The sequence below is a fragment of the Cotesia typhae genome, unplaced genomic scaffold (genome assembly GCF_013202065.1).
Source record: "Cotesia typhae breed Kobodo isofemale line unplaced genomic scaffold, CoteBio_Ctyphae contig_42, whole genome shotgun sequence".
Taxonomy (NCBI): Eukaryota; Metazoa; Arthropoda; class Insecta; order Hymenoptera; family Braconidae; genus Cotesia; species Cotesia typhae.
Genome location: NW_027423751.1, coordinates 900,565 through 921,599, shown reverse-complemented (window position 1 = coordinate 921,599; position 21,035 = coordinate 900,565). Strand labels below are relative to the sequence as shown.

At 34.4% G+C, this 21,035-nt stretch overlaps 3 protein-coding genes across 3 annotated transcripts; 2 read left to right on the top strand and 1 right to left on the bottom strand.

Annotated features, from left to right (window-relative positions):
- Positions 1-3,080: 3,080 nt before the first annotated feature.
- Positions 3,081-4,441, bottom strand: LOC141528013 (uncharacterized). The gene is made up of 2 exons (XM_074243834.1): positions 3,534-4,441; positions 3,081-3,346 (listed from the first exon to the last, which is right to left on the bottom strand). The coding sequence occupies exons 1-2, from the start codon at positions 3,910-3,912 to the stop codon at positions 3,081-3,083; spliced, it is 645 nt and encodes a 214-aa protein (XP_074099935.1). The 5' UTR covers positions 3,913-4,441.
- A 5,087-nt stretch (positions 4,442-9,528) lies between these two features.
- LOC141528011 (uncharacterized) lies at positions 9,529-12,714 on the top strand. Its single transcript, XM_074243833.1, has 10 exons — positions 9,529-9,665; positions 9,716-9,833; positions 9,949-9,998; positions 10,482-10,586; positions 10,755-10,856; positions 10,974-11,119; positions 11,239-11,280; positions 11,423-11,561; positions 11,893-12,073; positions 12,455-12,714. The coding sequence occupies exons 2-10, from the start codon at positions 9,746-9,748 to the stop codon at positions 12,712-12,714; spliced, it is 1,113 nt and encodes a 370-aa protein (XP_074099934.1). The 5' UTR covers positions 9,529-9,665; positions 9,716-9,745.
- A 6,219-nt stretch (positions 12,715-18,933) lies between these two features.
- LOC141528010 (uncharacterized) lies at positions 18,934-20,570 on the top strand. Its single transcript, XM_074243832.1, has 2 exons — positions 18,934-19,725; positions 19,836-20,570. Exons 1-2 carry the CDS (start codon positions 18,934-18,936, stop codon positions 20,568-20,570), a joined length of 1,527 nt encoding a protein of 508 aa, XP_074099933.1.
- The last annotated feature ends 465 nt before the right edge of the window (positions 20,571-21,035 follow it).

The window sequence follows — 21,035 nt, the reverse complement described above, 5'->3', positions numbered from 1 at the left end:
GAAAAAATATCTTGTTCCTTAGATTTTGTAGGAAATTTACTGCTCTATAAAAATGGTCTCTTATGATTTTTCGATCAAGTTGAGCGTTTACGAGATATTCATCGTCAAACATCAATGCATATTAATTTTTCTAGTTTTTGATCAATAATTCGAAAAATTTCAATTTATTCTGTGAGTTTCAAGGAAATTTAGACAAATTTGAGTTTTTATTATAAAAGCAACTCCTATAGATGTTTTCTGTTCAAAAATTCATTTGAAAGTTTTTATTCTAATAATATTTTTTTAAATTTTATCTTTAATAATTTAAAATCTTAATCGCGTTGTCATTTATTATTATGAAATTTGTTCAGTGCGTATTTTTAAATTGTTTTTCACAAAATATACATAAAATTTTCGTTCGAGGGGATTTTTGTTTGAATTCCATTTCTTCTTCTGTTTGTCTTCTGAAACTAACGCCATCTATGTTTTTTACTCTCAACTATCTTCAGTATCTACCCATTTAATACCGTATTTTCAGTGTTCCTAAAACTGATCATCTTGAATACGTAATAAAATAATTCATTTTAAATAAGTCTTATAATCATCACATAAATTTATTTATCATCAATTAACCTACAATGAATAAAGAAATACGTTTTATCGGAATACCTCTACAAAGAATTTCGGAACGTAAGTTACCAAAAGTGAAAGAGGTTATGCGTGTGTTTTTCTACCAACTTAAAATTTTAAAGTATTCAATCAAACAAAGTGCTAAAAATTCAGTTGACCAAGTTATTGAACTGTGGAGAAAAAATCAGATTCCAACTAGTGGAGCTCCTAATGCAGTCAAAAATTTCTTCGCTATCACAGTCAATGGTTAAAATTACAAAAAAATTTCGATAAAAAGAATTCAGCGAAAAACCAAAAAGAAATGAAATTTCAGACTGATCTTGAACAATTATTCGACATTGTGAGCGAAAAATCCTTAAAAGTGCTTGATGATAATATTAGAAAGTTGTATTTGGATCAAAAATTCGGTACCCATAAAGAGATTCTTTCTAATAATGTACCTGTATCAAACTTAACCACAACTATAATGGGAATAGATGAGAGTAGTAAGTATCTGAGATATTTAATTATTATAAAGTCAGGTAGTAGTGTAACTTTTCATAGATGACTAGATGACATTTGACTAGACAATTTTTGGAGTCCTTTCTTAATTATTTGTCATCAAAATGAATAAATTCTATACATTTTCTTCGTTTAATTTATAAAACAGATCTTATTCCAGACTTAGATCAACCGTCTACCAGTCATGCGATTGTTCCAAGTGAAAAATCAGAGTCGTTCTCTACGTATACATTAAGTGGAGTTACAAATTTTGGATCTGATTCAGAGTATGAACCTCCAATTCCGACAAAACGAGCAAAACTTGATGTCTTAACTCCTGAAGTCATTTTTGGACTCGACCGAGCTAATGTCAGCAGTAGAAATGCGATGTTTATTATTGCTCCGGTTTTATTAGCAGTAGGTATTAAAATTGAAGATACAACGCTCAGTTATAGTTCAATTCAACGAGCTCGTATGCTTCAAAGAGAAGACATTGCTAAAGGACTTAATGACAACTTTAAGACACACGATAAATACGTTGTGCATTGGGACGGAAAAATGCTGAATGACCTTGTTGGATCAAAATCTGTGGAACGGCTACCAGTTATTTTAACTGCATTTGGTACCGAACAATTACTTGGGGTTCCAAAAATGAATTCTGGGACGGCAGACAATCAAACATCAGCCATTTTATCGACATTGAGTGAATGGGGTATTACTAATTATGTTAAGGCGATGTGTTTTGACACGACGGCAGTTAATACAGGTAACTTATCAATGATAATTTAATCTAAAAATATTTAATTATTAACGTTCTAGTTTAATTTTTATTGCTTACTGAATTTCACTTTTGAAATTATTGAGAATTATTTACTCATTTGGATTTTAAATATAATCTACAATTTGTTGAAAATATTAAATTTAACGATAGTTATCTATTTTCTTTATACAGGAATTCATAACGGTACATGTAAGGCAATTGAAAAGACTTTGGGAAGAGAGTTAATCTGGTTACCATGTCGTCACCACATTTTTGAGATCATATTGAGAAGTGCATTTGAAGTATATTGGCCTGTGTCATCTGGGCCAAACGTACCAATGTTCGGAAGATTTAAAAAATCATGGGATGAAATAAATAAAACTAATTATAAATCTGGAATTGAAGATACTGTTGTTGCTGATATCATTTTGGATAAAAAAATGAAATATCTAGTTTAATTGCACAATCCTTACAGGTATGATTTAACTGCGATTTTAAGAAAAAAATTTTCTTGTTTCTGACAAATTTTTAATTGTTTTTGATAGTTACTACAACCCCGAGATGACTATAAAGAATTGTTGGAATTGTCGTTGATTTTCCTTGGAGAAATGCCTCAAGAAGAAATTTTTTCAAACGTCCTGGTGCAATTCATCATGCTAGGTGGATGGCGAAGGCAATTTACAGTTTAAAAATGTTTCTATTCAGAAATGAATTTAAACTTTCTAATAAAGAATTGGACGGTCTTCGGCAAATTTGTATATTTATAGTTACACTGTATTTAAAATCATTTTTTCACAAGTTGCTGAAGAAATCAATGAATTGATATTTTTGTACTCGAATAAATTTTTCAAAAACTGCAAGTCATGATTAGCAGCAGTTGTTGCAGAAGTTGATGAAAACCAAGCTTTTAAATACAGTGTAACTATAAATATACAAATTTGCCGAAGACCGTCCAATTCTTTATTAGAAAGTTTAAATTCATTTCTGAATAGAAACATTTTTAAACTGTAAATTGCCTTCGCCATCCACCTAGCATGATGAATTGCACCAGGACGTTTGAAAAAATTTCTTCTTGAGGCATTTCTCCAAGGAAAATCAACGACAATTCCAACAATTCTTTATAGTCATCTCGGGGTTGTAGTAACTATCAAAAACAATTAAAAATTTGTCAGAAACAAGAAAATTTTTTTCTTAAAATCGCAGTTAAATCATACCTGTAAGGATTGTGCAATTAAACTAGATATTTCATTTTTTTATCCAAAATGATATCAGCAACAACAGTATCTTCAATTCCAGATTTATAATTAGTTTTATTTATTTCATCCCATGATTTTTTAAATCTTCCGAACATTGGTACGTTTGGCCCAGATGACACAGGCCAATATACTTCAAATGCACTTCTCAATATGATCTCAAAAATGTGGTGACGACATGGTAACCAGATTAACTCTCTTCCCAAAGTCTTTTCAATTGCCTTACATGTACCGTTATGAATTCCTGTATAAAGAAAATAGATAACTATCGTTAAATTTAATATTTTCAACAAATTGTAGATTATATTTAAAATCCAAATGAGTAAATAATTCTCAATAATTTCAAAAGTGAAATTCAGTAAGCAATAAAAATTAAACTAGAACGTTAATAATTAAATATTTTTTAGATTAAATTATCATTGATAAGTTACCTGTATTAACTGCCGTCGTGTCAAAACACATCGCCTTAACATAATTAGTAATACCCCATTCACTCAATGTCGATAAAATGGCTGATGTTTGATTGTCTGCCGTCCCAGAATTCATTTTTGGAACCCCAAGTAATTGTTCGGTACCAAATGCAGTTAAAATAACTGGTAGCCGTTCCACAGATTTTGATCCAACAAGGTCATTCAGCATTTTTCCGTCCCAATGCACAACGTATTTATCGTGTGTCTTAAAGTTGTCATTAAGTCCTTTAGCAATGTCTTCTCTTTGAAGCATACGAGCTCGTTGAATTGAACTATAACTGAGCGTTGTATCTTCAATTTTAATACCTACTGCTAATAAAACCGGAGCAATAATAAACATCGCATTTCTACTGCTGACATTAGCTCGGTCGAGTCCAAAAATGACTTCAGGAGTTAAGACATCAAGTTTTGCTCGTTTTGTCGGAATTGGAGGTTCATACTCTGAATCAGATCCAAAATTTGTAACTCCACTTAATGTATACGTAGAGAACGACTCTGATTTTTCACTTGGAACAATCGCATGACTGGTAGACGGTTGATCTAAGTCTGGAATAAGATCTGTTTTATAAATTAAACGAAGAAAATGTATAGAATTTATTCATTTTGATGACAAATAATTAAGAAAGGACTCCAAAAATTGTCTAGTCAAATGTCATCTAGTCATCTATGAAAAGTTACACTACTACCTGACTTTATAATAATTAAATATCTCAGATACTTACTACTCTCATCTATTCCCATTATAGTTGTGGTTAAGTTTGATACAGGTACATTATTAGAAAGAATCTCTTTATGGGTACCGAATTTTTGATCCAAATACAACTTTCTAATATTATCATCAAGCACTTTTAAGGATTTTTCGCTCACAATGTCGAATAATTGTTCAAGATCAGTCTGAAATTTCATTTCTTTTTGGTTTTGCGCTGAATTCTTTTTATCGAAATTTTTGTAATTTTAACCATTGACTGTGATAGCGAAGAAATTTTTGACTGCATTAGGAGCTCCACTAGTTGGAATCTGATTTTTTCTCCACAGTTCAATAACTTGGTCAACTGAATTTTTAGCACTTTGTTTGATTGAATACTTTAAAATTTTAAGTTGGTAGAAAAACACACGCATAACCTCTTTCACTTTTGGTAACTTACGTTCCGAAATTCTTTGTAGAGGTATTCCGATAAAACGTATTTCTTTATTCATTGTAGGTTAATTGATGATAAATAAATTTATGTGATGATTATAAGACTTATTTAAAATGAATTATTTTATTACGTATTCAAGATGATCAGTTTTAGGAACACTGAAAATACGGTATTAAATGGGTAGATACTGAAGATAGTTGAGAGTAAAAAACATAGATGGCGTTAGTTTCAGAAGACAAACAGAAGAAGAAATGGAATTCAAAACAAAAATCCCCTCGAACGAAAATTTTATGTATATTTTGTGAAAAACAATTTAAAAATACGCACTGAACAAATTTCATAATAATAAATGACAACGCGATTAAGATTTTAAATTATTAAAGATAAAATTTAAAAAAATATTATTAGAATAAAAACTTTCAAATGAATTTTTGAACAGAAAACATCTATAGGAGTTGCTTTTATAATAAAAACTCAAATTTGTCTAAATTTCCTTGAAACTCACAGAATAAATTGAAATTTTTCGAATTATTGATCAAAAACTAGAAAAATTAATATGCATTGATGTTTGACGATGAATATCTCGTAAACGCTCAACTTGATCGAAAAATCATAAGAGACCATTTTTATAGAGCAGTAAATTTCCTACAAAACTATGAGTTTCATCATTCATAATGATTTTTTTCATTGAGTTATAAAATTCATAAGAAATAAAAAATTTTCCCAAAAATAATCAAACTTTAACCGTTAATATCTTTTAAACGGTTGGGTTTACGAAAAAATCGTAAGAGACCTTTTTGTAGAGCATTCAATTTCCTACAAAATCTAAGGAACAAGATATTTTTTCAAGTAGTTGAAAGCGAGATATAAATTTTTCTATCTGATAATAAGAAAAAATAGAAAACTGTAAGAAGGAGGACCTTCCCGTTACAATTAAGAACTCATGCTTGGAGAGGCTTTCTTAGAGGTGTCTAGGAACCTATTTTTCAGAGTACCAAACGAAAAAAAAAATATTCTTTTTTTTTGAATCACCCTATTGTTCAATTTGATTTGTATTGATTATATTGTTGATTAACATGATCAGGTCAATAAATAGATTTTCTTTCTTGAATTTTTCAATTAACATGAAGTGTTTTGATTTATATAATTTAGTTATTTTTTTTTATATAAATTCCCGTTTATGACCCTGGCCTCCGGCGAGTAAATTTCGAGTCAGGGATTTGTGTATTCAAAAATTTGAAAACGTACCCGTTACAGATTCGTTATATCCGACGAGCAGTTAGTCTTTGATAAGTCTAAATCGATGTCTTTCTTTTTATGCAGGCATGTTATTAAAGCCAGCTGATGTGAGTGGTGATGTGAACCCAATTCAGTAAGTCAAACAAATACTAAAAAATAGATGTGAAATAAAAATAACATAAATTACCGGCGAAGGTTAAACTTCCTTTAAGCTAACAAACGGAGTTTGAGATGGGGCGTAAAGGCTATGAAATAGTCTTAAAACCCAACTACAAGTTTCCGTAAGGTAACGAAATTAATTTTTATATTTTTAATACGAGTATTGAGCGGTTCATACACCATATTATTTTTAAATCTGACTATGATTACAGATAGCGATTCAGAAATTTGAAAGGATGTAAGGTCCTCGCTGATTTTGGCCTCGAGAAGCCTATTTTACTGTTTACGAATTTATGGAAAATTAACTCTAAGTAAAGCAAAAGAAAAGAAAGATTTTAAAATTTTAGTTATTTAAGTTTATTTTGAGATAAACTTGTATATTTAGGAAAACTGAATATAAATCATGCACTACATGCTAATATCTGTTACAATAGGAAGGAAAAAATAAAATAGATGAACAGGTTGCCTTTTATTTACTCGTTGCTACCTGTTGAGACAACGTAGGACATATTACAGTAACGATTTGAAACACTTTTACTAAACGTTTACTTTATACCCTGACAGCCATATCTTTCTCGGCAAGAACTTGTACTTCAGTGATTTCCGTTAAGTTGTCGTCAAGTTTACGGAAAGTTCTTGCCGTTCTCTGTTTGACTACAATATGTGTTAAATATGCACTATAAGTTGTCGGAAATGTACGGCCGCATTTTGAAGGAAAGTTATAGGAAAGTCTTTTCCTTCAAAATGTTGCGGTTAAATTATCATCAACTTTAAATAGAAAATTGCGATCAACTTAACCACAACAATTGTTAGGTAAACATTTTCTAGTAAGTTGTATATAAGTAATTTCACCAAAAAATAGGTTAGAATATACGCAAATTAAGTGATGATAAATTATTGTTAAGCATATAATTATAACAAGAATAACATTCTTATATCATAATGTATTTATATTGATATCAATTTACTATAATATAATTTAATATATTTTTCTATTATGCAATAATATAGAATAAGAGTAAATTCGGAATCCACAAATTAGTCTAATTAACATTCCATTCTCAAAATTAAAACTTCGTGACCAATGATGGGGTGCAATAAAATATAATTTAAAAGTATCAGAGTTAATATTAATAAAAAAATAAATAAAAAACGTTAACTTGAAATTGAAAAATTTCAAAATTAATTAAAAAAAATATTTAATTGATTTTTGGTCATATATGCTTAGTTTATTTAAAGCATAATAAATGGTAGATAGTAATAAAAGTTACTCATGATTCTTTTAAACATTTATTGTTATTATTAATATTATTATTATTACTATTATAGTATTAGTATTATTTTTATAATAATTAGGTATCTTTACTCAATAAATTCTTAAATAATTATCGTAGTATTTATTCTCACAAGAAATACGAATGATTGATTTTATTTACGAATTATAGTAAACATAAATATAATAATCATAAAAACATAAATAAATAAAATATATATTATACATGCACCAATGAAAATATTTAACAGATTAAGAGAAAGTTGCAATAGACGTTCCGATGATTGTTGTCAGCATCAGCAATACTTCCTGGAAAAACCGTCCACGTTGATGATTCCTTTATCTGAAAATGAAGTTCATAAATAATTATTGAATATGTAAAATGCTAAAATAAGAATGAAATTTATGCCTTATTTTTTGTCTTTATCCTATCAAATTTTATCTATCATCTGTTAATTTTAAATGATTATTTTTTGATATGTGGAATGTCTGGCTTCCTTTTTGTAGAAATCAGCATGTAGATTTCTGATGGACTGTATTCTTGGTAATTTTAATTTTGATTCTTGGTAAGATTTGAAACGTGATAGTGTACAAGAAAATTTGCAATTGAAAAACAAATATTTTACAAGATTTTTGAATAAAAGTTTTTGTAAAACGTCAATCTTTTTGATCCTACTTTTATTAATAAATGTCTAATCATATAAATAAATGATAAATAAAATATAATATAATACCCTAAAAGAAATACACAGATAAAAATTTACACTTAGTTCAAAGATAAGAATCTTAAACCAAGAACACCATTTTGTAGAAAAAGAATTTCTGGAGAGAAGAGAAAAAATACTTGATCCAATAGATAATTCTTGATTCAAGAAAAATTTCTCAGCTTAATAATTTCTCTTTTCTAGAAAATGGTGTTCTTGGATCAAGATTCTTGCTCTCGATTCAAGTTGAAATTTTTATTAGTGTATGTATGACTGAATGATTAAGTAGGTAATCAAAGTTGAGCATAATAAATTCGAATTTTTAATAATTTATTTCTAATATATAAACAATAAATAACAGATTCGCGATTGAAGGCTGCAGTTAAAGATTTACTTAGATATAATGAACTGTTATAAATATCTTAAAAATAGATTGCTTCATTATAAGTTACACAACACTATAAAACTGCTGCAACATATGCATTATTTAATTGTTCATCGTTTACATTCTTGTTTAAGAAGGGCTTGTTAACCCACATTGGCATCCGGTAACATTTACTTTTCATTTCATTATATGTAATAATAACAGCGCAAGAGTCATCGAGAGAGGTACATAAAAAAACTCCAAATTTAGTAGAAGGTTGTGCTGAGATCGTGTAAAACGGTTGTAAGTTCTCGAAGAAATATACAGCAAAATAATATTCCGTATTATAAGAAATTATGTTTTTGATAATACCAATTCGATTGTCATTAGTAATTATTGTATTGTCGGTATTTTGAAGAGAAAAAAAAAAAGTTGGTGTTTGCAAGCTTTCATATTGAATTGATGTATTTTCTATTGTTCTTGGTATAGGGCCACAATTATGAATTTTAGAAGCTTTGAATTTTTTGATATTATTTTCAACTGTGTCGGGAAATTGAAATTGCTCCTGAATTCTATGAAAAATTTGTTGGAGCGGCTTCTCCGGCTTTCTTACAAAATCACGATATTTTGGCATACTATTTTCATATGGAAAAGCTGATACCGAGTCTAAAGGACCATATAATTTATAATCAGAAACTAGATGTAAAAGCCCATGTGCATTGTACGTAAGGTATTTTAAACCATAAACATTTTCAGATGTTAATACAAAAGTTTTTAGAGCGTTTTCAGCAAAGTCTACATCTTCGGTGGAAGATGAGTTATTTAATAATACCCGCATTGATGAATGAAGTAACAAAAAGAGATTATACTGATTATCACAAATAACTCAAATATACGTTACGTATATGGGCAGGTAGACAGGGGCTGACTGCCAGGTAGATATGTAATGTTAGTGGCAGGTACTTAAATTTATGATTCAATTTCAAACCTTTTATATTCATAAAAGCATTACCCCTACAATGCCTTTTTAACAAAGAAAGTAATTTCTTACATTACTTATTCCATTTTCTTCAACGAATTCGAATATATTTTATTAAAAAACATTATAAATAATCATGATTTAAAAATTTTTTTTTGTTATTTACAGAAATATATGATCATGACCAAAGATTTTAATTACAAATTAAAGTTTAAAAAAATACGCAATTTTGTAAGGTTGAAGATAGCATCAACACTACATCAATTTAAAGCTAAGCCTTATTTAGTCTCTGATTTTGAGCGATCAATTGGGTTATATGATGCATTTGTCTACCATTCTAAGAATTGCAACTCGAGCACGACAGCTCGTTGTAAGAATGTGTAATCATAAATGTACAAGTACAGGTACTAAAAATGTATGAGACGTAACCGTCAGAAATACAGTTTTGACATTATTTTGTCATGAAATTAGAATACAAGTTACAGAATACACTGAACATATAACAATTTTTTTTTCTAGAAACTTTAACAGAGTACCTATGGAGGACAGAATGTCTATCTTCTTTGAGTGTGCGCTATAAATAAAGATTTACAAACTCTCTTTCAAAAACTGCATGTCAGATTAATCTTCGTGTTGAATTTTAAATATTCAGTTGCAGATGATAGTATTCATAACATAAACCTGTTTCCTGGCTTTCCCTTCTCTGCATAAGCTTATTTATTTTACTTTTCTTAATTACCTATGTTGTTCATAATTTGTTTTCTCGGTTGCTTTTTATTTATTGCTGAAAATTTCTTACAAACATTTGTTCTCTATGCGATTTCGATATTAGTGAGCTATATTTTTTGGACCTTTGTCAATAATTTTTTACTTTTCAATCTTGTTGACTAAACTACATTCAAAATTTTTGCATAGGATTTTTTTATTGATGTATGGCAATATACCTATAATAATGGCTTATTCACTTGTCAAATATTATTTTTCCATAATTTCTTTGATTACTTTTTTTTGACGAATTCAGCACTAAAATTTTCGATGATTTTTCATTTTAGAACAATAGTGATCAGTTGCGATCACAAAGTCCGGTTTTGAGTTCGGAAGCTGTTAGAAATATGCAGGTACTAATGTCACCCAGGTCATCAAGAACATCTCAGCAGGTTTGTAATGGTTTTATGATAAAGTAAAAGCCCCACATGTATTTGTATATATATTTACAAATATAGATATACAAATGTATGGAATGAGTAGGAACTGGTGCATGAGCCAATACTAGAGCTTTTGCCTTATAATAATTGTTTATAAATGAATAATATTTTGATTTTTAGAACAATAATTCACGGCCAGCGACTCCTGTTTTGAGTGGTGCTGTCAATGAAAATATTGAGATGCGAACCATGCCAAGTCCCTCGAGAAGACAAATTGTGCAGGTCTTTGTAACATAATATAATTCTTTATCATTTTTGTAAACCTAAATATTTACGACAAGAACGCTAAAGACATATGCTTTTGAATGCATCCAACTTAATGATTATGTTTATTTTCAGATTTCTAATAATCTTTCAGCGAATGGGTCAAAGTCGTTAAAAATTATACCCTCGTCTGCTGTAATGCCAATGAAAGATGCTCGTACTATACTAGCAACTCTTTCTGATCTGCAGGGGAATTTAAATAAAATTGATAGTACTCAGAAGTAAGTAATTTGCTTAACAAAGTATAGCACTTAAAATTGATTTTTTATATGCTGAACGCCTTTAAAATGGTTTCAAAATATGAGTATATTTTTAATTATTACTTCTTTTACTTATTTAGCGTGATACTGCAACACATGGAGTGTCACAACAAGCGTCTTGCGTAAGTTTAACAGTATATTATAAATAGATTGCAGAGAAGTTTTCTTTTAAAGAATTAGTAATGATTAATTATTTAATTTATTTACCATTTTGGTGCATGAAAATACGTATAGCTCACATCTTATGGTTTTATGTTGTTACAGAAATATTGAACAAACTCTAGGGACTCTTCGCGCTACCAAAAATAATTCGGGGGTTGTTAAGCCTAAGTCTGTCCCGTTTCTGACGTATCCTGATTTAAAAAAATACGACAAGGCTACACTTGAGGAGCAGAATGAAATGGTAAGCTCGTTGTTTATTCACCCTGCGTGTTTAGTGTCATGACGTCTCGAATTTTAATTACCTGACCCGTCGCTGTAAGTATCAGGTATGAAGGGTAGAGGTATCTTTACCCTTCATCGTATCAGATGTCCCATAATTGCTTAACATGGTAATAGTATTTTCAACATATTGTTTCGGCTGTCCACTGTTAATTTCCGACCCAACAGCATACACTCTTCTATATTTATAACCATCATCTATGACGTATTTGTCCCATTTAGTATCATCTTTATTTATAAAATCTTTTAAAAATGTAGAACAAAAAAAATTATATTATTTATTTTCATTACAGAGAACATGGTTACAATTCCATTTTCGACGTACCGACATTTTCGAAAATACCCGAGAAATATTACAGCAAAATAGATTGATCTCGGAAGAACTAATACCAAATTTGGTTTGGATTGGGCATCGAACTGAGGGTGATGAAAAGTTTCCGCTGCATTCCAGGCGCCTTACTTATGATTTAAGTAGTACGTATGCATTGATTATAAGTGGGTCTTTTTTATGCTTAAGAACTTTAATTTTTATCCAATGCTTTTTTTCTTTTTTCTCATTTTAAGTCTAAGCCCTTCGATTTGGAGTTTTAGTTATAAATTTCGATAATTTGACATGTAATGCTTCATATGACCTTTCTAAACCCAATACGTATCCTGCTACTTCATTTAACCAATTTACCTTCATCAAGCTGTAGAATTTTTTATTTCTGTGACCATCATAGAGCTGTGATTCGTTTTCTTTCACTATTAATTGACCGCTCTCAGTATTTTTCCGTTATTTTTTGTCATTGACTAGTTTATCAATATCATGTAAATTGTATTAGACTTTTCATTGTTAATATTCTTTTTTTGCAGAAGCTTTATTGGAAATGTATCCCAACAGCACTGAGACTGATGTAAAGAATGCTATACAAAAAGCATTGAAGGCTGGGAATTCCCGCATATATCAACGCTGCAAAAATAAGAAACAATCTGAAGGTCCAGCAGCCAAGAAAAGAAGAACAAGTGTTTCTATTTTAAATAGTACTTGGATTCCAGTAAACGAGAGCTCAGATGAAGAAAATACTAATAAAAGTACAAAGGAAAAGGCTGATAATGCAGATGAGACTGCATAATTTTATTTATTTATTTAATAAGAAAATGAAAATTTGGCAATAATATATAATAATAATAATAATAATAATAATAATAATAATAATAATAATAATAATAATAATAAGCGGTGCTTGCTACGTGGCCTCCAAGCGGCGCATCGCGGGAAACGCAGACCATAACATCAGGTCTGTAGGCGAACGACGTAGCCCGTGCAGTGGGCCAACTACCCACTGCATGGAAATAACTGAGTTACCACAAGATACCAACTCAGAAGTGCTCCCCACAACCGGTCCTTTTCGGATGAGGACCATTCATCAGGTGGGAGGAGCACGCCGGACCCGATGAATGATGACGACCCTGGCGCCTTAAGGACGTACTTTAAGTGGACGGAGGAACTGAGAGTCGATCTCTTGGTGTGCTACCAACGTAGCGAGCCGGGGGTGAGCGGCTATATGGCCCGGATGCACACTCTTTGGAGTGATATGCATCCGGAGCTAGCGCATTTTACGCCCAAACACCTGCGTAATTATGCCGCTCATCTTCGGCGAAATAGAAGATCGCTTGTGCCGGACAGAAGGCAGTCTAATAGACTTTCCTTTCCAGCGCAACTACACCAAGAGCGACGCCGTTCCTCCTTAGACAACAACAATCCCTTTGTAGGACGGCAAGTAAGTATATCGAAAAAGATAACTTACTCCCAACAACAGCTTGACGCGGTAAACGAAGATCTCCGTGCGAACATCCTGGAGGATTCCACCCTGCTCACTGTGAGCCAGGTTGTGTATGGTGCAGCAGTTTCGGCTTTTCCGAGAGAGAGACATTGTCTCTCGATCGAGGCAAGGTTGAAACAGCGCATCTCACAACTTGGCTTGAAAATTGACATATCCCGGAAACAGGTCTCCCGCATTCAGTGTGTGATTGAGTTCGACACAACTCAAAGAACATACACGCCCCGAATTCGGCGCATTGCTGCTGAACTTCGGTGGCATCATCACACACTGAACAAGAGTACTCTTCTTGTCATCAAGGAAGAGTCTCTTAATAAATTGCGGTCTCTAGTGGCTGCTAAAAAGTCATTAGAGAAAAGGCTGAAGCGGTTGGTCGACAACTCGTTGTTTCGATCCAGCCCTTCACGGTTTCTGACACCAAAGACCGATGTTACCGGGAATTATCCAACACCTGAGCGGGTGGAAGCTTTTTGACTGAGTTGTATGGAGATCAACCAAACGTGAACGCCAACACTCCAGCTCTGCACGACTTCAAAGTATTCTGTCGGGAACACCGTCGACAGAATGCTGATGAAGAGAGCCCTGCAGTCAGTGTGGATGAAGTTCGTTCAGCTCTAAATGGCAGCAAAAATTGGACTGCCCCGGGACCAGATGGCATTAATGTCTTCTGGTGGAAGAAGTTTACTTCTACCCACCTCCATCTGGCCCGCATATTTACATCATACATTAGAGCTGACGATCCGATTCCGGACTGGCTTGTAGAAGGGCGAACCGTACTGATACCTAAAAAGGTGACTTGTCTGACCCTAAGAATTTCAGGCCTATCACCTGCTTGAATGCGGTTTATAAAATTTTTACAAAAATTTTAAATAACCGTATCTTGCAGCAGATAGAGCCTGTATGGCAACAGATATATGAACAACGTGGCAGTAAAAGAGGCCTGTCAGGTTGCAAGGAGAACCTGATAGTGGATCGATGCGTCTTACAAGATGCGATCTACTATCAACGCAACCTGTCAATGGCTTGGATTGACTATCGCAAGGCATTTGACTCAACTCCACATGAGTTGATTTTATATCTACTCAAATGCCTGGGAGTCAATCCCGAAATAGTGGAATGCATTCGGCGTACAATGCAGCTCTGGCGAACGCGATTTCACATTGGAAGTGGAAACGCATTGCACGTAACCGGAGTTGTAGAGTACAAACGAGGGGTCTTCCAAGGCGATTCCTTGAGCCCTCTGCTGTTTTGCATTTCACTGCTGCCTATATCTGTTGCTCTCCGTAAAACTCGTGGGTACTCTGTGGGGCCTCCGGGTGATCGAAACTATTCGATTACTCATCTGCTTTACATGGATGATCTGAAGCTGTATAGCGCTGATAAAGATCATCTACAAGCGGCCCTCAACATCGTAGCAGAGTACACACGAGATGTCGGAATGTCTTTTGGGTTGGACAAGTGTGCGGTCGTACATCTGGCGAGGGGTAAGTGCTCTGATACTGGTGATGATGTCGAATTAGTGGATGGGAGCGTCTTAAGACAATTAGACGTCGGGGAGTTGTATAGATATCTAGGAATGGTAGAGCACCGCATACATGCGGTCTCTGAAGTCCGAACAACTCTCCAGAGCGAGTATGTTAGGAGACTCCGGAAAATTTGGTCCTCCGAACTTTCCGGCAAAAACAAAGTCTCAGCTACTAACATGCTCGCTGTCCCAGTCTTACTATACTCTTTCGGTGTCCTGAAATGGGCCCGAAAGGATTTACGAGATCTCGACATCAAAACCCGTAAGATCATTAATATGAATCGGAGCATGCACCCCAATTCATCAGTCGCCAGATTATACCTCTCCCGGTCCATCGGTGGGAGAGGTTTGCAGAGTTTGGAGCGGCTTCACGACCGTTTGGTCCTGGGTTTAACACACGAAGTTGTCAATTTCACTGCAGACGAGGATGACTTTCTTATGCAAATTGTACATAAACATGAAAATGCGCATAAGGGGTCATTCTTATATAAGGCAGCAATATATGCGGCAAGAACCCTTGGTCTTGGAGAAATAAACGCTCTTATGGAACTCCGAAAGGAGGAATTTAAGAGCGTCATCAGGAACGCCGAGGAAAAACTACTCCTTGGCGAACTGATGGACAAGTCCATGCACAGTGTGTTCTTTAAACACGTGCGTGATCATGGCTTGTCCATCCAGCTGACGTTTTCCTTCTTAAAGTCAGCGGGCCTGATGTCCGAGACTGAAGGGTTCATATTTGCCTGCCAAGATGGTGTCATTAACACTCTTGAGTACCGTAGCAAGGTGCTCCAGATGCAGCTTCCGGACACGTCCTGTAGGAGGTGTAGACAACATCCGGAGACGCTTATGCACCTTTTGTCGGCATGTCCAGTGCTGGCGAGAGGTGCATATATCCAGCGTCACAATGCTGCCCTGAGAGTACTATACTACTATCTTCGTCATTGCTACGGTATTGACGTGACACCAGTGCTGCCTTATTTGCCAGGAGATATTCCCCAGGTTGTTGAGAATGACAGTTGCAAAATTTATTGGAACATGCCATTTGCAACAACCCGGCGGATAGATCACAACAAACCTGATATTGTGCTCTTCGACAAGGCCACTCGTGACATTTATGTCATTGAGTTCTCGGCCCCGGCTGAATACAACATCTCAGCCAAAGAAGAGCACAAAAGACAAATATATCAGGATCTCCTGTTTGAAATTGGCAAACTTTACCCAGGTTACCGCGTCAAGCTTCTCGTCCTGATTGTTGGCGTCCTAGGAGGGATGAAACAGTCTTTTGTATCCTCACTTGCCAAAGTTCCAGCTTGCTCATCAAAAGCTGAGTTCTTGGCAGTTAGGATGCAGAAGGCTGTTTTACTTGGTTCTCTCCGTCTCTTAAGGGAAATGACTTTGGCCTGCTGTGATCACTAACCGCCTTGTTATGCGGAGTGGTCCAGCAGTAACGGATGGAGCTCAGGCTGGGCCCTCGGAGAATCGGACTCCGGGGATAACCCCCCCTGAGCATTTAATAACAAAATAATAATAATAATAATAATAATAATAATAATAATAGTTTTCTGTAATAAATTTTCATTTGATATGAAAGCTATTTGTATTTTTTTTTCTTTTTCTAAATTTTTCCAGATTTAAGCATTATCGTACAGCGCCACCTATTTAAGCATTTAAATTTAATTGCTAGTCATCCAATTATCTATTGTTGGTAATTAGTTATCGACTCTAAGCGAAAAATTCGCAGTTCGCCATATTGGTAAAAGTTATCTCCAATTTAAAGGAAAGTTATCGTCAAGCCTTGCCCGTCAATGCTTACTGTCAAGTTACCTTCACAATACGGTCGCACATTGACGACAACTTAGCGATACAATTTGGCCGTAACTTGCGGTCTGTATGGCTGTCAGGGTAAGTTTGTAATGGAGTCTTACGGTCCCTATATTATCAATGTGAGGTTCCTGGCCCGCGCCAGTTAGCTTATAGACGGATCCCAGAGCGCTGTGCTCCGAAGTACTCGCGCCTCTAGTTATAAGTAGTAAGTAAGTCCCCAGGTGGAAGTGCAGGCGCAAAGAGAGAGTGGGGAAGGCAGAGTGAAGAAAGAAACGCACGAGAGGTAAGACATAACTAAATTAAACTAAATTAAATTATTTCTCTCTCTCTCTCTCTCTCTTACAGAGACTCCAAAGAGCACTGTAAACGACACACCAACAGAGAGAGAACCTCCAGTTATAGATTTAGCAAAAGAAATCGAAACTGGGGAAAAATCACTAGAACAATCAACTAGTAAGGTGACAGAAACCGTGGAATTGGACCCAGAAATCTTAAAAATAATCGGAGAAACACCAACAACTGAGCCAGAAGGCTTAAAACTATCAGCTCATATTGCTAATCGCTGGAAAATCTGGCTTAAGACGGAACAAACAAAAGAAGCTAAGGAGCTTCTACTCAAAAAATACCCTAGAAAAGGGGAATGTTCTTTGGAAGCTCCAAAACTAAACCCGGAAATTGCAGCGTCACTCAATGACGGGTCTTTAAAGAGAGATAAATATTTCTCAAATACTCAGAACCTAGCTGGCTCTGCATTATCAGCATTAAGTTTGGTTATCGATCCTTTACTCACAAAGAAACGAGAAGAGATCGACATAAAAAAGATGCTGGAAAACTTGTGGGAATCCTCACAAATTTTAATCGACTTGTACCGTGGACAGACTATTGCCAGAAGAGCCTGCATTCTACCTAGTCTGAACAAACAAACGGCTGCTCTATTAGAGAAAACCGAGACTAGTGAGCTGTTATTTGGAGACAAATTGGGAGAAAAAATCAAAGAATCTAAAATTATTGATAAAATAGGGACAGATATAAAATCTCAACAGCCCTCTAAGAAGCCTGGAACTCCAGCAAACCATTTAAACGCCAAGAGCCCGTCTGTGACAAGATATCAAGCTCAGACGGGCACAAAAGCAAAATCGTCCAGCAAAAGCAAGCCGAGCTACAGCCAGAAATACTCCAACCAATCGAAAGGTCCACAGAGTCAGCACAGGGGTCAGAGCAACAAGAATCGGAGCCGATACTAAACAACAAACTTCAGGTAAATATTGCAGGAAGGTTAAAAGCATTTTTAAGCAAGTGGTGTACAATTACATCAGATCCTTTTATACTACAAGCTATTAAGGGGTATAAAATACCCTTTAAATCAAAACCATACCAACCGAGACCACCACCCGAGCGCAATTAGACAGATCTTGAAGTATCTGCTATAGAAGTAGAAATTCAAAGACTATTAAAGTTAGGAGCGGTTGAGAAAGTCACACCGACCGATGACCAGTTCATATCCTCTTTCTTCTTGGTCCCGAAGCCAGATGGATCTAACAGATTTATAATTAATTTGAAAGATCTAAACGAATTCATCGATGTAGATCACTTTAAAATGGAAGACATGAGAACAGTCTGTAGATTACTCGCCCCAGGAATTTTTATGGGTACTATTGATCTCAAAGACGCTTATTTTTTAATACAAGTGAATAAATCAGATAGAAAATATCTTAGATTTATATTTCAAGGGGTAATTTATGAGTTCACATGCGTCCCATTTGGCCTTTGTTCAGCTCCATTTTTATTTACAAAAATATTAAAATCCGTTGTCAATATTCTTCGAGAGGAAGGATTTTTATCTGTAGTATATCTCGATGACTTTCTCTGTATGGGGTTAAACTTCAAATCTTGCTTGACAAATTTAAAGAAGACAAAAGAGTTCCTAATATCTCTCGGTTTTATTATAAACGAGGAAAAAAGTAATTTTAAACCAAGCAGACGATGCAAATATTTGGGGCTGATCATTGATTCAGAAAAATTTTGTCTACAATTGACTGACAAGAAAAGAGAAACTATTTTAGATCAGATAAATATTTTGATGAAGAAACAAGAATGTAAAATAAGATTCTTAGCCCAAGTAATCGGAACTCTCGTAGCTGCTAGCCTAGCTGTTGAATGGTATGCTACACAGTAAGTTGCTTGAAAAAGCCAAAGCAGAAGCTCTGACAGCGAACCATAATAATTACGAAAAGACCATGTTGATACCAAAGTATATTGCTGAGGATCTCAGATGGTGGAGGGAAAAAATTCCCATAGCCTCACGTAAAATAAGAATAGCAGATTATGAAAGAGAAATTTTCTCAGACGCCTCACTTACAGGTTGGGGAGCGTACTGCGACGGTAAACGGGCTCGAGGTTTCTGGAAACCAGAGGAAAAGATCTTACATATTAATGATCTTGAACTTCGAGCAGCTTTTCTGGCGTTAAAGTGCTTCGCAACGGATTTGCATGATTGCGAGGTTTTAATCAGAGTTAATAATTCAACAGCAAAGGCATATATAAATAAAATGGGTGGTTCGCAATACCTGCACTTACACTTACTGGCCAATGAAATATGGGACTGGTGTGAAGAAAGAAGGATCTGGATTTATGCTTCTTATATCCCATCAAAAGAAAATAAAGAAGCAGACAATCAATCTCGCGTAAAAAATATAGATACTGAATGGAGATTAGCGGTATATGCGTTCAATCGCATCATAAAGCGGTTTGGTAATCCTGATATCGATCTATTTGCTTCACGGAATAATTCTAAATGTAAAAAATATTACGCTTGGGAACGTGATCCGCATGCTATGGCGATAGATGCATTTACAATTAATTGGAAAAAATATAAATTTTATGCATTTCCTCCTTTCGCCTTGATAGCACGAGTATTACAAAAAATTATTAACGATAGAGCATCTGGTGTCATGGTAATACCACTGTGGTCAACACAACCGTGGTTTCCACTGCTTAAAAACCTTATGACTTCTGATATGTTAATATTTAAACCTAATAATAATCTTCTAATTTCTCCACTCAGCGACCAACGGTCTCATCCTATGGCGATGACTCTTACCCTGGCAGCCGTCAGATTATCAGGGAAGCATTCTTAAGAAAAAATTTACCAGAGTCATCATTAGCAATCCTGACAGCATCCTTAGCAGAATCCACAATTAAACAATATAACAGCTCGTTAAAAGACTGGTGGATGTTCTCAATAGTAAAAGAACGGGACCCATTCGACGTGGATGCAAGTTCAGTACTAGACTTTTTATCACAAAAATTCAAAGAGGGAGCAGCTTACGGGACCCTCAACACTGCAAGATCGGCTATATCTCTAATATCAGCAGTAGACATTACTACTGATCACAATATTGCGCGTTTTTTCAAGGGAATATTCAAATTGAGACTAATTAAGCCTAAATATGACTCAACGTGGGATACTGAACCAGTAATAACAAAAGTAGCAAGCTTATACCCACTAGATAAACTTTCGTTACGTCAGTTAACAGAGAAACTGGTAATTCTGTTAGCGCTTGGAACTGCACATAGAGTTCAAACTCTGTCATTGATCGCAATTGAAAATATCTCTCACAATAAAAACAACGTGCAAATTAAGATCCCAGACATTATCAAAACATCACGACCTGGAGCTTCACAACCTCTGTTAGTACTACCTTTATTCACTGATAAGCCAGAACTTTGTATGGCAAACACTTTGCTAGAATATATAAAGAAGACAGAAAAGTTGCGAGTAAATGAAAAACGGTTGTAGATTTCTTTTCGTAAACCACACAAAGCGGTATCATCGCAAACGCTTAGCCGATGGATTAAAGAGTTTCTGAGAGAGTGTGGAGTAGATGAGAAATTCACTACCCACAGCACTCGACATGCATCGACCTCCAAAGCAGCAGAAACAGGTGTAAGCCTAGACCTAATAAGAAAGACAGCAGGTTGGTCAGAGAAGTCGCAAGTCTTTGCAAAATTTTATAATAGACCAATAAACAGTCAAAGTAATAATAATTTCGCTGAGGCGGTACTGCTAAATCGCAATAAAGATAAGTAAACAAACATATGTATGAATAAGTGCTCCTGATCCTGGATTTATTCTTGAAAACTTAAATAAAAAAAAAAAAAAAAAAAAAAAAAAAAGGAAAATTTTTGCTGTCTCTAAACATCTACAAATTGTATACATATAATCAGGAGGGCGAGACTGGAAGTATAATTAAACGATCAAACG

Bases quoted from the DNA above. Each gene is read 5' to 3' on its own strand.
- LOC141528013 (XM_074243834.1), bottom strand. From the start codon at position 3,912: ATGTTTATTATTGCTCCGGTTTTATTAGCAGTAGGTATTAAAATTGAA. The intron at 3,347-3,533 runs GTAACTTATCAA...TTCTTTATACAG, and splicing joins CACGACGGCAGTTAATACAG to GAATTCATAACGGTACATGT.
- LOC141528011 (XM_074243833.1), top strand. From the start codon at position 9,746: ATGATGCATTTGTCTACCATTCTAAGAATTGCAACTCGAGCACGACAG. The intron at 11,120-11,238 runs GTAAGTAATTTG...TTACTTATTTAG, and splicing joins AAAATTGATAGTACTCAGAA to CGTGATACTGCAACACATGG. The intron at 12,074-12,454 runs GTACGTATGCAT...CTTTTTTTGCAG, and splicing joins CCTTACTTATGATTTAAGTA to AAGCTTTATTGGAAATGTAT.
- LOC141528010 (XM_074243832.1), top strand. From the start codon at position 18,934: ATGCTACACAGTAAGTTGCTTGAAAAAGCCAAAGCAGAAGCTCTGACA. The intron at 19,726-19,835 runs GTAATACCACTG...TTCTCCACTCAG, and splicing joins ATAGAGCATCTGGTGTCATG to CGACCAACGGTCTCATCCTA.